The sequence below is a fragment of the Mustela putorius genome, unplaced genomic scaffold, assembly GCF_011764305.1.
Source record: "Mustela putorius furo isolate JIRA1106 unplaced genomic scaffold, ASM1176430v1.1 tig00001009_pilon_pilon_pilon, whole genome shotgun sequence".
Taxonomy (NCBI): domain Eukaryota; kingdom Metazoa; phylum Chordata; class Mammalia; order Carnivora; family Mustelidae; genus Mustela; species Mustela putorius.
Genome location: NW_025421529.1, coordinates 2041605 through 2057854, shown reverse-complemented (window position 1 = coordinate 2057854; position 16250 = coordinate 2041605). Strand labels below are relative to the sequence as shown.

The 16250-nt window shown below is 36.8% G+C and overlaps 1 protein-coding gene across 1 annotated transcript; it reads left to right on the top strand.

Moving 5' to 3' along the window:
• The first annotated feature begins 14428 nt into the window (after nt 1-14428).
• LOC101671253 (olfactory receptor 2AK2-like) lies at nt 14429-15349 on the top strand. Its single transcript, XM_004782327.1, has one exon. The coding sequence runs from the start codon at nt 14429-14431 to the stop codon at nt 15347-15349; it is 921 nt and encodes a 306-aa protein (XP_004782384.1).
• The last annotated feature ends 901 nt before the right edge of the window (nt 15350-16250 follow it).

Sequence of the window (16250 nt, the reverse complement as noted above, 5' to 3'; positions counted from 1 at the left end):
TCATTCTTCTACATATAGCTGCCCAGTTTTCCCAGCACCATTTATTGAAGAGACTGTCTTTTTTCCACTATATATTTTTTCCTGTTTTGTTGAAGATTAATTGACCATAGAGTTGAGGGTCCATATCTGTTCAACTGGTCCATGTGTCTGTTTATGACAGTACCATGCTTTCATGGTGATCACAGCTTTGTAGTAAAGCTTGAAATCAGGTAGCATGATGCATCCAGTTTTATTTTTGTTTTTCAACTTTTCTTTAGCAATTCGGGGTCTCTTCTGATTCCATACAAATTTTTGGATTATTTGCTCCAGCTCTTTGAAAAATACCAGTGGAATTTTGACTGGAATGTCATTAAAAGTATAGATTGCTCTAGGCAGTATAGACATTTTAGCAATGTTTATTATTCCGATCCAAGAGCATGGAATGGTCTTCCATCTTTTTGTGTCTTCTTCAATTTCTTTCATGAGTGTTCTGTAGTTCCTTGAGTACAAATCCTTTACCTCTTTGGTTAGGTTTATTCCCAGGTATCTTAGGGCTCTTGGTGCTATAGTAACTGGAATCGATTCTCTAATTTCCCTTTCTGTATTTTCATTGTTAGTGTATAAGAAAGCCACTGATTTCTGCACATTGACTTTGTATCCTGCCACATTGCTGAATTGCTGTATGAGTTCTAGTAGTTTGGGGGTGGAGTTTTTCAGGTTTCCATATAAAGATTCATGTCATCTGTGAAGAGAGAGAGTTTGACTTCTTCATTGCCAATTCGGATACCTTCTATTTCTCTTTGTTGTCAGATTGCAGTTGTTAGGATTTCTAATACTATGTTGAACAGGAGTGGTGAGAGTGGGCATCCTTGTCGTGTTCCTGATCTCAATGGGAAGGACGCAAGCTTTTTCCCATTGAGGATGATATTTGCTGTGGGTCTTTCATAGATAGATTTGATGAAGTTCAGGAATGTACTCTCTATCCCTATACTTTGAAGCGTTTTAATCAGGAACAGATGCTAAGTTTTGTCAAATGCTTTTCTGCATCAATTGAGAGGACCATGTGGTTCTTCTCACTTCTCATATTAATTTGTTCTATCACATTGATTGATTTGCGAATGTTCAACCATCCTTGTAGCCCAGGGATGAAACCCACCTGGTCATGGTGGATAATTTTTTTTTTTAAGAGTTTATTTATTTGACACAGAGAGAAAGAACACAAGTAGGCAGAGAGGTAGGCAGAGAGAGGTGGGGAAAACGGCTCCCTGCTGAGCAGACAGCCCCATGCGGGGCTCCATCCCAGGACCCTGAGATCATGACCTGACCCGAAGGCAGAGGCTTTAACCCACTGAGCCACCCAGGCGCCCCTTGGATAATCTTTTTAATGTGCTGTTGGATCCTGTAGGCTAGGATCTTGTTGAGAATCTTAGCATCCATATTCATCAGTGATATTGGTCTGAAATTCTTTTTTTGGTAGGGTCTTTGCCTGGTTTAGGGATCAGGGTAATGCTGGCTTCATAGAAAGTTAGGAAGTTTTCCTTCTGCTTCAATTTTTTGAAACAGCTTCGGGAGAATAGGTGTTATTTCTTCTTTAAAAGTTTTTGGAATTCCCCAGGGAATCTGTCAGGTCCTGGGCTCTTGTTTTTTGGGAGGTTTTTGATGACTGCTTCAATCTCCTTACTAGATATAGGTCTATTCAGGTTGTCAATTTCTTCCTGGTTCAATTTTGAGAATTTATAGTTTTCCAGAAATGCATTCATTTCATCTATGTTGCTTAGCTTATTGGCATATAACTGTTGATAATAACTTCTGATGACTGTGTCTACTTCCTCGGCGTTCATTGTGAACTCTCCCTTTTCATTCCTAATTTTATGAATTTGGGCTTTCTCTCTTTTCTTTTGGATTAGTGTGGCCAATGTTTTATCAATCTTATGGATTCTTTCAAAAAACCAGCTTCTAGTTTCATTGATGCGTTCTAATGTATCTCTGGGTTTTAACTCTTTGATCTCAGCTCTAATCTTAATGATTTCCCTTCTTATGTGCATAGTTGGTTTGATTTGTTGTTGATTCTCCAGTTCTTTAAGGTGTAGAGAGAGCTGCTGTGTTCTGGATTTTTCTATTTTTTTGAGGGAGGCTTGGATGGCTATGTATTTCCCCCTTAGGACTGCCTTTGCTGTATCCCATAGGTTTTGGACCGAAGTATCTTCATTCTCTTTTGGTTTCCATGAATTGTTTCAGTTCTTCTTTGATCTCCTGGTTGATCAAAGCATTCTTAAGCAAGGTGGCCTTTAGCTTCCAGGTGTTTGAGTTCCTTCGGAACTTTTCCTTGTGATTGAGCTCCAGTTTCAAGGCATTGTGATCTGAGAATATGTAGGGAATCATCTCAGTCTTTTGGTATCAGTTGAGTCCTGATTTGTGACCCAGTATGTGGTCTGTTCTTGAGAAGATTCCATGTGCACTTGAGAGAAGGAGTATTCTGTTGTTTTAGGGTGGAATGTTCTGTATATATCTGTGAGGTCCATCTGGTCCAATGTGTCATTCAATGCTCTTGTTTCTTTATCGATTTTCTGCTTTGATGATCTGTCTATTTCTGAGAGAGGCGTGTTAAGATCTCCTACTATTAATGTATTCATATCAATATGACTCTTTATCTTGATTAACAGTTTTCTTATGTATTGGCTGCTCCCATATTGGGGGCGTAGATATTTACAATTGTTTGATCATCTTGTGGATAGTCCCTTTAAGAATGATGTACTGTCCTTCTGTATCTCTGACTACTGTCTTTAGTTTCAAATCTAATTTATCTGATATGAGAATCACTACCCCAGCCTTCTTTTGAGGCCCATTGTCATGAAAGATTCTTCTCCATCCCTTTACTTTCAGTCTGGGTGTGTCTTTAGGTTCAGAATGGGTCTCCTGTAGACACTGTATGGATGGGTCCTGTCTTTTTATCCACTCTGCAACCCTGTGCCATTTTATGGGTGCATTTAGGCCATTCACATTGAGAGTGATTATTGATAGATATGTTTTAATTGACATCGTGTCACCTTTGAAGTCTTTCTTTCTGTAGATTGTCTCTATATTTCTGTTCAATGCTATTTTTAGGATTTTTCCTCTTTTATAGAAACCCCCTTAATATTTCCTGCAGTGTCGGCTTGGTGGTTGCATAGTCTTTTAAGCCTTGCCAGTCTTGAAAACTCTTTATCTCTCCATCCATTTTGAATATCAGTCTTGGCTGGATGAAGTATTCTTCGCTACAAGTTCTTCTCATTTAATGCCCTGAATATGTCTTCCCAGCCCTTTCTGGCTTGCCAGGTCTCTGTGACAGGTGTGATGTTGTTCTGATGGGCTTTCCTCTGTAAGTAAGGAGCCTCTTTTCCCTAGTGGCTTTCAAGAGATTATACCTACAATTATGATTCATCAATTTGCCTATCAGGTGCCTTGATTTTTTTTGGAATGTATAATCTTGGTTGGAGACCATTCAGCCTCTAGTACATGAATTCTGCTTCCATTCGCGAGTTTGGGAAAATTTTCATGAAGAACTTGTTCCACTATATCTTCTAGACTTCTTTCTTTCTCCTCCCCTTCAGGGATTCCAATCATTCTGACATTGGAACGTTTCATGGCATCATTTATTTCCCAGATACCATTTTTGTGGTTTCTAATCTGTTTGTTCCAGGCTTCCTCCTGATCCTTTCTCTCTAACTGTTTGCCCTCCAGATCACTAATTCTATCTTCTGTCTCAGTTACCCTAGCTTTGAGAGAATTTAGATTAGATTGGAACTCATTGAGATAATTGTCAAGCTCATCCCTGGTAGCTTTCAGCTCCACCCTAACATTGTGAACATCCTGTCTAGTCGCTTTCAGCTTGGCCCTAATCAATTCCGTTTGGCCACCCATGGCTTTCTCCAACCTAGCTATTGCCTGGGTAATTGTTAACCTGAATTCTCTTTCCGACATATTGACTATGTTGATAGCCATTAGCTCTGTTGCAAAAGGTCCATCCTCTGTATTTATCTTCTGTTGGGCATTCCTCCTTCTATTCATTTTGTTGGGAGATGACTGAACAGATGTAGCTTGATTTATTGACCGTGGTGCAGTCAAGGTGCACCCTGGAACACTTCTGAGCAATCAGGATTTCCCACCCAAATGAGAGACAAAAAAAAAGAAATAGAAAAAAAGAGAGAGAGACAGAGAGGAAGGAAAGGGAAGATGAAAGAGAGGCTTCAGCCCAAATGGGCCCCAAGGTAACATTTATGAAGTAGACAAACAAAAACAGACAAACAAAAAAACTGATAAATTATATGACAGGAAATATATATATATATATATATATATATATATATATGCAAATAAAGGAAGAACCTCGTCAAAAAGTACCCAAGTGTAAGATTTATATACTATCAGGACAAACACAAAAACAGAGAAACACTGGTGGAGAAAAAGATGGGTGAGTGGTTTTAAATTCTCAGTGTGGGCGAGGAAGGTTGTTTTGATTCTTCTTGGATGTATCTTGATATCTTTGTTAAGGACTCAACTTTCCTAAGATAAAGGGGGATTAAAAATTGGTTTACCTATTGGGGTAGTATTGATTGGGCAGAAGGGATTACTTTGAAGTTTAACTCTATTTGAATATTAGAAAATAAAAATAAAAAGGAATAAACTAGACTAAACTAAACTAAAATTTAAAAAAAAAAAGAAATTCTCCAATAAAGACATAAAAATAGCTATCAGACATGTGAAAAAATGTTCATTATCACTAGTCATCAGGGAGATTCAAATTAAAACTACATTGAGATATCACCTTATACCAGTTAGAATGGCCAAAATTAGCAAGACAGGAAACAACATGTGTTGGAGAGGATGTGGAGAAAGAGGAACCCTTTTCCACTGTTGGTGGGAATGCAAGTTGGTGCAGCCTCTTTGGAGAACAGTGTGGAGATTCCTCAAGAAATTAAAAATAGAAATTCCCTATGACCCTGCAATTGTACTCCTGGGTATTTACCCCAAAGATACAGATGTCATGAAAAGAATGGCCATCTGTATCCCAATGTTTATAGCAGCAATGGCCATGGTCACCAAACTGTGGAAAGAACCAAGATGCCCTTCAACGGATGAATGGATAAGAAAGATGTGGTCCATATACACTATGGAGTATTATGCCTCCATCAGAAAGGATGAATAACCCAACCTTTATAGCAACATGGATGGGACTGGAAGAGATTATGCTGAGTGAAATAAGTCAAGCAGAGAGAGTCAATTATCATATGGTTTCACTTATTTGTGGAGCATAACAAAAAGCATGGAGGACATGGGGAGTTATAGAGAAGGGGGTTGGGGTAAATTGGAAGGGGAGGTGATTCATGAGAGACTATGGACTCTGAAAAACAATCTGAGGTGTTTGAAGTGGCCGGGGGTGGGAGGTTGGGGTACCAGGTGGTGGGTATTATAGAGGACATGGATTGCATGCAGCTCTGGGTGTGGTGAAAAAATAATAATACTGTTATGCTGAAAATATATAAATTTAAATAAAGAAATTCAAAAAATAGAAATGCAAATTAAAAACATAGGTGTATGTATCAAAAAGTTCAGGTTAGAAGGTCATTATGGAATTTGATGTACTGGACAGCTCACTGTGATGGTAAATAGGTTAAAAAAATTATCTATATTAAAAAAATGAACCAGAATAGTGGGAATGTGTAAAAATAAAAGTTGTCCTATGAAGTAGTGGTGGTTGTTCTCTTGTTGCCTTTTTTTTTTCCTCTCTTGTTTTTTTTTTTTTTTCTGGGGGAGTGGCCTGCCACGTGGGTTTTCAGTCAATGATGTTCTCTGAGTTAAGTCCTCCCACCCCTCTCAAGGGGGTGGGTTCTGAGGAAACTGTTTTTTTCAGGCTTTTGTTCTCTGGCGGGTTTTTATGTTTGTTCACTTTTTTTTTCTCTCTCACCTTGACCGCTTTTGATGTTTTTTGTAGTTTTAGAGGAAAACAAACTGCATCCTGGCCTCCCTCTCAGAGAGAAACCTCAATCTGGCTGCAGAGACCAAATAAGTTCCCCCTTGGCCACTGGCAGAGCAGGTTCCGAATCATGGTCCCTGGGGATGCAGGAACTTTTGCTTTTACTCAAAGCCACTGCAGTGGCGGATGTCTGGGCAGCTCCAGACTGCCAGAGAGGTTCCAAGCAGCTATCGCACACTGAGATTTTCCCGCTGACCAGGGCTGGGAATGCCTGGTCTTTCTAGGTCTAAGTGCACCCGGCTTGTGTGCACCTCTTTCAGGGGAGGCTATTGGTCACTCATGCATCTCAGGCACTGAGAATGGGGTGCAGGTCCGAAAGCACCAGGCTGGACTTTTGCATACCTCTGTCAGGGAAGAGATTGGGGCGTGCATCTTAGGCTCTGAAACAATGGATAGGGTCAAAGAGCACTGGCTGGGCCTTTGTACCTCTCTTAGGGGAGGATGAGGGGCGCGCCTGTCTCAGGCTTTGTAGCAGGGCTCACATGTTCTGCCATCTGGCGTGGCTCCCATCCCCTCACAGGAGCCAGAACCCATGCATTCTCAGGCACATTGGCGGCTTAGGGACCAAGACCTGGTTTCTCCACCACACTCTCTTGGGCTCAGTGCCAGGGGAGGCTGTCCTGGGACTGGGAACTTAATCCCCTGTCCCTAGCTGCCCCGATTCCCACAATTTCCCACCCATGATCCTTTGTTATTTTGGAGTGCTTTCAACCTGTCTCTAAGTTAATTCTGGTCCCCAGATGCAGGGCACTCTCATTCGTATTGGGGGTATTACTTTCCAACCGGTCACCTCTGGGGGTTCCCTCCCCCTTTTCTTTATCTTCTGATACCAGTCCACCATTCCCACACCGCTTTACCTGCCCACTGGCATCTTCTGCCCCTGTAGAGATCCAGACGTGTATAATTCTGATCTCAGGCTGACTTCATGGGTGATTGGAGTTCTTTGGTAGGTAATCAGCTCACTTTAGGGTACAGGTTGAAAAGGCGCCTCCTCCTACTTCCCTGCCATCTTGTCCCCCATCAGTGTTCTTTTGTTAAGTGTTTCCTTGATATAGCTCTTGCTGTCTTTCATTACATTTTTTAATGCCTTCATTTTCATTTTGTTGTTGTTGGCTTTTTTTTTAATAAGAATTTTTATATACTTCTTATTTCCCTTTGCCTATAGTTTATTGATACTTTCTTTGTCATTATCATAGGGGTTTTGTTTGCTAAAACTGCCATATCCAAGTATCACAGCTTGGGTTATAATTAATAATAGAAATTAATTTCCTCTTTTCTGGAGGCTACAAGATGGAATCAAGGTGTTGGCAGAGTTGAATTTTTGGGGGGAACCCTTTCCTTGGCTTGTAAACATCCATCTTTTCTCTCTGTTTTTACATGGCTCTAACTCTCAAAGTGTTTTACCTTAAACTCTGCTTATATGAAATCATACATATTGGATGTAGGTGACACATATGATCCATGTTGACTTAATTGTCTATTTGAGGTATTATTTCCAAATACAGACATTATAAAATAGTGGAGATTAGGATTGCATAAAAGACTACCACTACAACACAGTGTGTTACTGATGTCATGGATAAGACTTTTACATATGTGGGCCAATTAATATATGTACATTAATTTTTAGTTTTTGTCTTTCAAATCTTATAAAAGTAAAGGTGGGCTTCTGTGTGTTTTGGTCCAGTTCCCTACATACATGACACTTTTTTATTTCCTTAGAGTTTTGTCCCTGTATATTTGTTTTGTTTTGTTTATGTTTTTTTTTTTTTTCCTAGAAGTATTGCTATTGCACTACTGGGTATCTACCCCAAAGATATAGTTGTAATAAAAAGAATGTGGAAATATCCTAGATGCCCTTCAACAGATGGATAAAGAAGATATGGTCCATATATACAATGGAATATTATGCTTCATCAGAAAGGATGAATACCCAAATTTTGTATCAACAGGGACGGGACTGGAGGAGTGAAAAGTGAAATAAGTCAAGCAGAGAAAGTCAATTATCATATGGTTTCACTTACTTGTGGATCATAAGGAATAACACGGAGGATATTGGGTGAAGGAGAGAAGTGAGTTGGGATAAATCAGAGAGGGAAATGAATCATGAAAGACTGTGGACTCTGAGAAACAAACTGAAGGTTTTAGAGGAGAGGGGGTTGGTGAATGGGGGATACTGGTGGTGGGTATTAAGTTAGGCATGTATTTCATGGAACACTGGGTGTGGTCCATAAACAATGAATATTGGAACACTGAAAAAATAAAATAATTTTTTAAAGGAAACCTTGGATTTATACTAAATGTCTCTTTGCTAATTTCTTGCTTCCCACCACAAATCATAGCTCACTGGTGCTCAAATTTTCCACTGCAAATGCCACTGCTGTCAGAGGCTTCCAAACTATGCCATTTCCCCCATCAGGGTCCTGAGCCAGGTGAGACAGACACAATCACTTGGGCAGTACTTTCACAAATCATAACCTTATAAACAAGTGGAGTCTTCTTTTGTCTAAAGGATAGAACTCAGAATTAAAAAGTGTCCTCCTTACTAAACCACATTGCTCAGATGGGGAATATAGCAGGGGGAGGCAAAATGCCACAAAATTTCCTGACACTTTGAGTCAGGGAATTTTGTTGGTTGAGTATTCACTTGGTTTTTGCATCTTTTTAACTGGTTGCTGGAATTCTGACAAAACTGTGTTTGTCCATATATTGCTTTTCATGGAGTGTCTGTGAGAAATGAGGGCTGGAACATTCTAGCCCATTGTCCTGATGTTCTTCCAGGATTCAAGGGACAGATATGTCACAAGGTGTAGTATGCCTTAAAGAATGTCAAGATATGCTGATTTATCTAATCTGTTCTCATGATACATCTGCTCTTACTCTCTTCCTAGGACTTGATCAAAGGAAATTGGATACTGCTCCATGTCTCTATAGTCATTACTTAATTAATTTAAATGTGTAATGAAATTAAATTTAATGAATTCAAAGGGCCATCTGTATCCAAAGTGATATCCTGACTATCTTGATACAATATTGGGGCTCAGACACCATATGTATGGATTCAGATTGTGCCTCATATGGTGGAAAAACAAGCATTTTTTAAGTGAGGTTGGGAGTCTACCTTCCAGCTGGGAGGCAGTCAGCCATGAACAGCGGCCATGTGATTACATTGGGCTGGGTATGTAATTGGAGAATTTTGCTGTATTGCAGGTTTATGATAAATTACTCTGAATAGTTTGTTCTTTTTTTGCTTCTGGGTCTTTAATTGAACAACTAATAAAGTATACACAATAGAGGAATACAATAAAGGACATGCATCTGTTTTGAATCCATCTTAGTTTATATAGAATGACAATTTAAAAAAGAAGAAGAACAGTAAAATCAATAGTCAAAACAAAAATTCGTATATATTGGGTGTTTGCTGTGTGTCAGGCAATATTGTGAATTGCTTGCCTGTATTTACAAGTTAATTACTAATCAATTACCTTCAGCTTTATGTGCAAAAACCATTCACAATAGAAAAATATGAGTAAACTTAAGAGTAAAGAAATCTAACAGTAAGTCTGATTATCTTATTTATGCAGAGTAAGCTATCCTCCCCTAGCTCCATTCCATCAGTACACTGCACTTAAACCCTGAGGCTGGATGTTGGGAAATTAAGAGCATACCGTCACTTTTATATTACAAGCATTTTTGTATGGGATTACTAACTTCTTTTGTAACTATCCTAAGTAGCTTACATTTGCTGGCCCATAATACATTTAAAAATTTTTCACACAATGTCAACTGAAAATAAAACAACAGCAACAACAGTTTTAACCATTATCATGAAGTATTAGACCTAAATTCAGAGGCTGATCTATCTTGAAGGTAAAGAAGTTAACCTTAGGGTCTCTCCCTTGCACAGGCCCTTCAAATGCCATATTTTCATTGTGTATCACACTTTTTTTCTTAAGGTAACCTCTTAAGACTGTGCATGTCAAGTTATCAAAATTGTAGGTTTTTCCCATGATAGGCTAAAATTATTTCCATCAGTGGCTAACTGTGAGGAAAGTGTTGATTACTTATGGGACTCAAACTTTATTTAAAATCAGAGATCTGTATTCCATACTCCTATTTTCCCCTTTGCTGACTGGCATTCAGTGATTGATGTTGCACTATTCTTTGTGGAGAAATTCTTTCCAAAACTAAGGTACTTTATAGAAAAGAAAACTAAATTTTATACATAAAATGATTCGGAGAAATAAAGATAAAAAATGTACGCATTTTACTTTTAACTTACTGATGTATTCAAGTTACATAAAGTATAATGTAGATCTCTGTATATTCCCTGTGAACGCTAAAGTATGTTACCTTGACCTTCAAGATCTACAGTTCTTTCCTTTTCCTTTACTTTGTGGTTCTTGGTGTTTTTGTTTTCTTTTTTCAAATCTGTGTAGAATAATTGCTTTGTTTTATCCCATAAAGTTAGTAAAGGGGATTAATGGTTTAAACTCAAAGTCCCCTTAATTTCTAAAAATTCAATAAATATTATTGATATAGTAAATGATTAAATTAATATCATGTTATTTAAATTATTCTCCCTGAATTTAGGCATAATTTTCCCACTTTGGAACTTAAGAAACCCCTGAATTCTATTTTAAAACCATACCAATGCTTTTTAATATTTTTCCATTTTATTTTATTTTATTTATTTTCAGAGTCCCAGAATTCATTGCTTATGCACCACACCCAATGCCCCATGCAATATGTGCCCTCCATAATACCCACCACCAGGCTCACCCAACCTCCCACTCCCATCCCCTTCAAAACCCTCAGTTTATTTTTCAGAGTCCACAGTCTCTCATGGTTTGTATCCCCCTCTGATTTCCCCCAACTCACTTCTTAAATTTGTTTATTTTTCAGAGAAAGAGAGCACAGGCAGGGAAAGTGACAGGCCAAGGGAGAAGCAGGCTACCTGCTGAGCAAGGAGCCTGAGGACTGACTTGATCACCAAAACCCTGTGATCATTACCTGAGCCCAAAGCAGACAGTTAAGCAAGTGAGCCATCCAGGCATCTGCATAGCAAGATTTTTATGATTGTTGTACAAAGGCAATGAACTATATGACTAGACCATTTGCAATGTCATGTAATTCCTCAGAAATTGTTAGCTTTTTTGTACACAAAACACCTGTACATCAATCAGTTATTAATTATGCAGAATCCAAATCCATATACATATTTTAGTTAAGTAGTACTTTTTTAAGTATTTGGTGATGTGATTGTTTCTCACTTTGATGAATATATGAGAGAATTGGCCAAAATTCTAGGTTATTTTTTTTTCCCTTTTGGAACACTGACAGCTTTTCTAATGAAGCATCATGTGCAGTGTATAATATTGCTTAATTGTGGACTAGAGACCAAGTTTTCCCAAAAGGGCTGTTGGAACCAAAATATGAATTTCCACCAAGAGAGATTAAAAATCTTACAAGAAGGGAAGAAAATGACTGTATATTTAAATTATATTTTCTGCTGAGTTTGTTATGCTAAATGCTTGAAGACATATTTCCTAAGGAAAAAATTAAAGTCACTAAGACCTACAGAATTTTAGTACATTAACAGCTCTTAAAAAGCTTTTCAAATTAGAGATTTTAATACTTTTTGATTACTCTTAGAATTTGTTGTTTTTGCTTCTCTACAGATGTGTCATGTTAAGTAGTTTGATTATTCAAAATATATGTAACTATTCATATATATGACCATCAAATACTATTATTTTATATTAAAAATTATTAAATAATTAAAATTTTAATTAAGATTTTAAAAATTATTAAAGAATAAATTGTTGTAACTGTAATCACTACCACTATATGGGTGTTAGGATTCCTTTCTATATATACTATGCAGATACATCTTCCATTCTTCTTTTTAATGTTTTAAGAAAAAATAATTCTAGAAGAATGAAACACAGCTCAATATAAGAGGCTATATGCCTCAAAGGAAATGCCTTTTACATTAATAATTTTATAAAATTAAAGAAAATTTCTGTGTCTACTCATCTTGAAAAAGATACAGTGTTTCAAGGAAATATCATCATCATTTTTAGTCTCTAAGACTTGGTTTAGTGGAGGGAAAGGAATATTTATAGTAAGTAAGTATCTATAAGTAACAATCAGTCCTCTGAAGGACATGAAAAGAAATTACAATGCCTTGATGAGTTTCCTACAACTTATATTGAAAAGGAAAATATGCAGTTAGTCTTAGACATACTATTTTTAAAAATGCATGTGAAGTGTGTAAACCTGGTTTTGTACCCCTGGGGATAAAATGCATTTCATTTGATAAAAAAAAAAAAAAAAAAAAAAATGCATGATCATTATGTAGTGTGAATTTTATTATGCATCTGACATGTGCATATTCTCAATCAACATAGTTGACTATGTTATCAACATATCACTTAAGTGACTTACATGAAAATAATATAGAGTTAAGTATTTGAGATTTGTTTGGTCTTATATTGAATATGAATCATCCCAGCTTTAAAGGACAAAGGGGATGAAGACCAACTTGTCACAGGGAGATACGACCAGAGTTTGGTAGCCATGTGCAAGACACCATGACGCTAGAGCATCCTTTTATTCTTGATGGGACTACTGACATCTTTGTTTCTTTCTTTGCTAAACCATAATGTTTTGGATTCTGTAAAGGACAAATTTATATCCAACAATATTTTTTTAAATAATGAAAATATTTAAAACAGATAAAATATTTCAGGAAACTAAAAAGAAAATACATGGTGAGAATTCTATGCAGTTTCATTAAAGGGAAATATATTCTAAGTCATATTGTTCCATACAAGTCCTGATTATTATTAATAATTTCATTTTATATTTATTTACCTTATTACTGACTGAAAATATGAAGGACCTGACACATTTTCTGTATGTATGACTTCCATTTCTTTAATTTCTATCTCCTGACATCAGTTGCCTAATACCTTTACCTTAAATAAAATTTACACCAAAAATTTTGGTGTAATTCAAGGGAAATGGGGAAAGAAATAGTGCAAACATGTGTGTGGACTATAAGAATAATGAGTTCTTATTATGATGAAAATAACTATATATAATTGCTTATTTTATTATAATTTTTTAGGTAGAAATTGTTGGCTTTCAGTTTGTGGATCTAATAACATATAACATGTTCTGAAATCAAGCATGGTAAATATAAACTTTAATAATGCTTCTTTTCTCTGATAAACCAGTTTGACTTTAAAACAAACTTTAAGATGATGTTATTTTAATTTTTTTTTCCTTCAACTCGAAATTCCAAGACATTACTTAGTGCACCAGAGCCACATGATAATTAGAGTTGTTTTAAGATTGGGAGTCGTAATTTTTAAATTACATTGGTGAACATATCATAAAAGTTGTCAGTCCTAAATAGTCATATTTATTTTATATTAATGTGAATGGAACTCGCATTTAGAATTTCTTCTATAACTAGAAATGATTTTGGATGTTGGAGGAGGTGTCTATGTCTCTAGAAATTAGAGAATTTCTTTTGGGGGGGAAAGAAGATGCATATCTTTTAGGTGCTTCTCACCTTAACATGAACTTTCATACTTCTTCCTCATATATCAAGCGATTTTTTATTTATAATACATTAATGTGGCATAGCCTAAAATTAATTTCCTGAACTTTATGAAAATATTTTATAACATTTGACTTTTTTTAAAGATTTTATTTCTTTGTCAGAGACAGAAATGCAGAGAGAGCACAAGAAGGAAGAGCAACAGATACAGGGAGAAACAGGCTCCCCACAGAACAATGAGCCCAATGTGGACTCCATCCCAGGACCCTGGGATCATGACCTGAGCCAAAGGCAGCTGTTTAACTGACTGAGCTACCCAGGTGTCCCATTCAATGTTTGTAATACTAGAGTACTACCTTTTAGAATCAGAGGTGAGGAAAAATGATTAGATAACTTTGATTATGCTTAAAAAACCTCAGAATTCTGAATTTAAAGGGAAAAAAGAGGATAAAACATGTATTTTTCAAACTGTACAGAAATTTAGGGTGCTTTTAATACTGCCACAAATTCATTGGGTAATTGAGTGTGAGTAATACATTTGATGATAAATAAATATAGAGATGATGGAAATTGAATACACATACATTCTCTAACAGTTGTCTTATGTGTAAAGAGATTGGTTAAGTTCTGATTATCCAGTGTTTATTCTCTGAAAGTTACTGGAATATGATAAATTGTTTTCCACTCATTTTGCAAAGAAAATGAAAGCAGTATTAAGTCTGTATATTTTACTTGGCTAGGGAAATGGTGTGGAGCCAATTCAAAGCACTTAATAGTCATCATTTTCTTTTCTCTTGAAGTGTGGTCATTGATTTTTCATGGAATATTCAGATAATATGTGCTGTGATATTTGAAATTAAACTATGAAGACAGGAAATCAAAGCATCAAAATGGATTTTATACTCTCTGGTATTTTCCAGTTTGGTCAAAAGGATGTTTTCCTATTTGTTGCCATTGTAATTCTTTTTGCAGTGGCTCTGATGGGGAATATCGTACTGATTCTTCTCATTCGACTGGACACCAGACTCCACACTCCAATGTACTTTCTACTCAGTCAACTCTCCTTCATGGATATAATGAACATTTCCACCACAGTGCCCAAGATGACCACTAACTTTCTGTCAAATAGTAAGACCATTACTTTTTTAGGCTGTGTGATTCAAACATTTGTGTTCATAGTCCTTGGTGGGACTGAAGCCCTTCTTCTTGGTTTCATGTCTTATGACCGATATGTAGCCATCTGTCACCCTTTACACTATCCCATACTCATGAGCAAGAAGATCTGTTGGTTCATGGTTACATGTGCATGGACCAGCTGTTCTATCAATGCTTTAGTACATACATTGTATGTATTTCATCTTCCATTTTGTAGATCACGGCTCATCAACCATTTTTTTTGTGAACTTCCATCTCTATTACAACTGGTATGTCAGGACACATCCCAGTATGAGCATACAGTCCTCCTGAGTGGGCTTATTATTCTGCTGCTACCATTCATGGCTATTCTAGTTTCCTATGCCCGTGTCCTTACTGTGGTGTTCCAGATGATCTCAGGCAAAGGACAGACAAAAGCTATCTCTACTTGCTCCTCTCACTTGATAGTGGCAAGCTTATTCTATGTGACTGCTCTATCCACCTATACAAGGCCACACTCCTTGCATTCCCAAGGACAGGATAAGGCAGTGGCAGTGTTTTACACCATCATCACACCCCTTCTGAACCCATTTATCTACAGCCTAAGGAATAAAGAGGTTATTGGGGCCATGAGAAGACTGTTGGTATAATGGATATTTGTACAGGAAATAGTCATTTTGGGAACCTCTTATTGATTGATACTGAACAACACAGATCACTTTTTTTGGGATACTGTTTTGAAATATGTAAGCTCCCAGAAATATTTATGAAATTGATAAATTGATGATAAATATCTTTAATCCTGCTTGTTTCAGAATAGCTTAAAGTTATATATTTTTTAAAATTTTATGTTATTCACTATACAGTACCTCATACTTTTTGATGTAGTGTTCCATAATTCATTGTCTGCTTACAACACCCAATGCTCCACATTTTTGAAATTGGATCCATTTCCAATCTGTAAGCTGGAAAAATTGTGTTATTATCAATATTACTTTAGCTTCTAAAGTAATATATCTCACCCCGTCTACTCAGTGCTTGCATGTCATAACAAATATATTGTAATATCCTCCTTAATATCTGAAACACAATGAAAAGGAGATATAATCTATTTCAACACACAATATTAAAAGGATCTATGTAAGTAGATGTAATGTAGAGCAGAGTACATAATTCAGTTATTCATGTTTATTCAACAACACAGTCCCATCCATGTTGATACAAAAGTTGGGTATTCATCCTTTCTGATAGCTGAGTAATATCCCATTGCAATATCTTCCTTATCCATTCATCTGTGAAGGGCATATTGACTCTTTCCACAGTTTGGTAACTGTGGCCATTTCTGCTATGAACATTGGGATACAGATGACCCTTCTTTTCATTACATCTTTATCTATGGGGTAAATACCCAGTAGTGCAATTGCAGAGTGATAAGATAGCTCTATTTTTAATTTCTTAAGGAATCTCCACACTGTTCTCCAAAGAGTCTGCACCAACTTGCATTCCCCCCAACAGTGTAAGAGGGTTCCCCTTTCTCCTCATCCTCTCCAA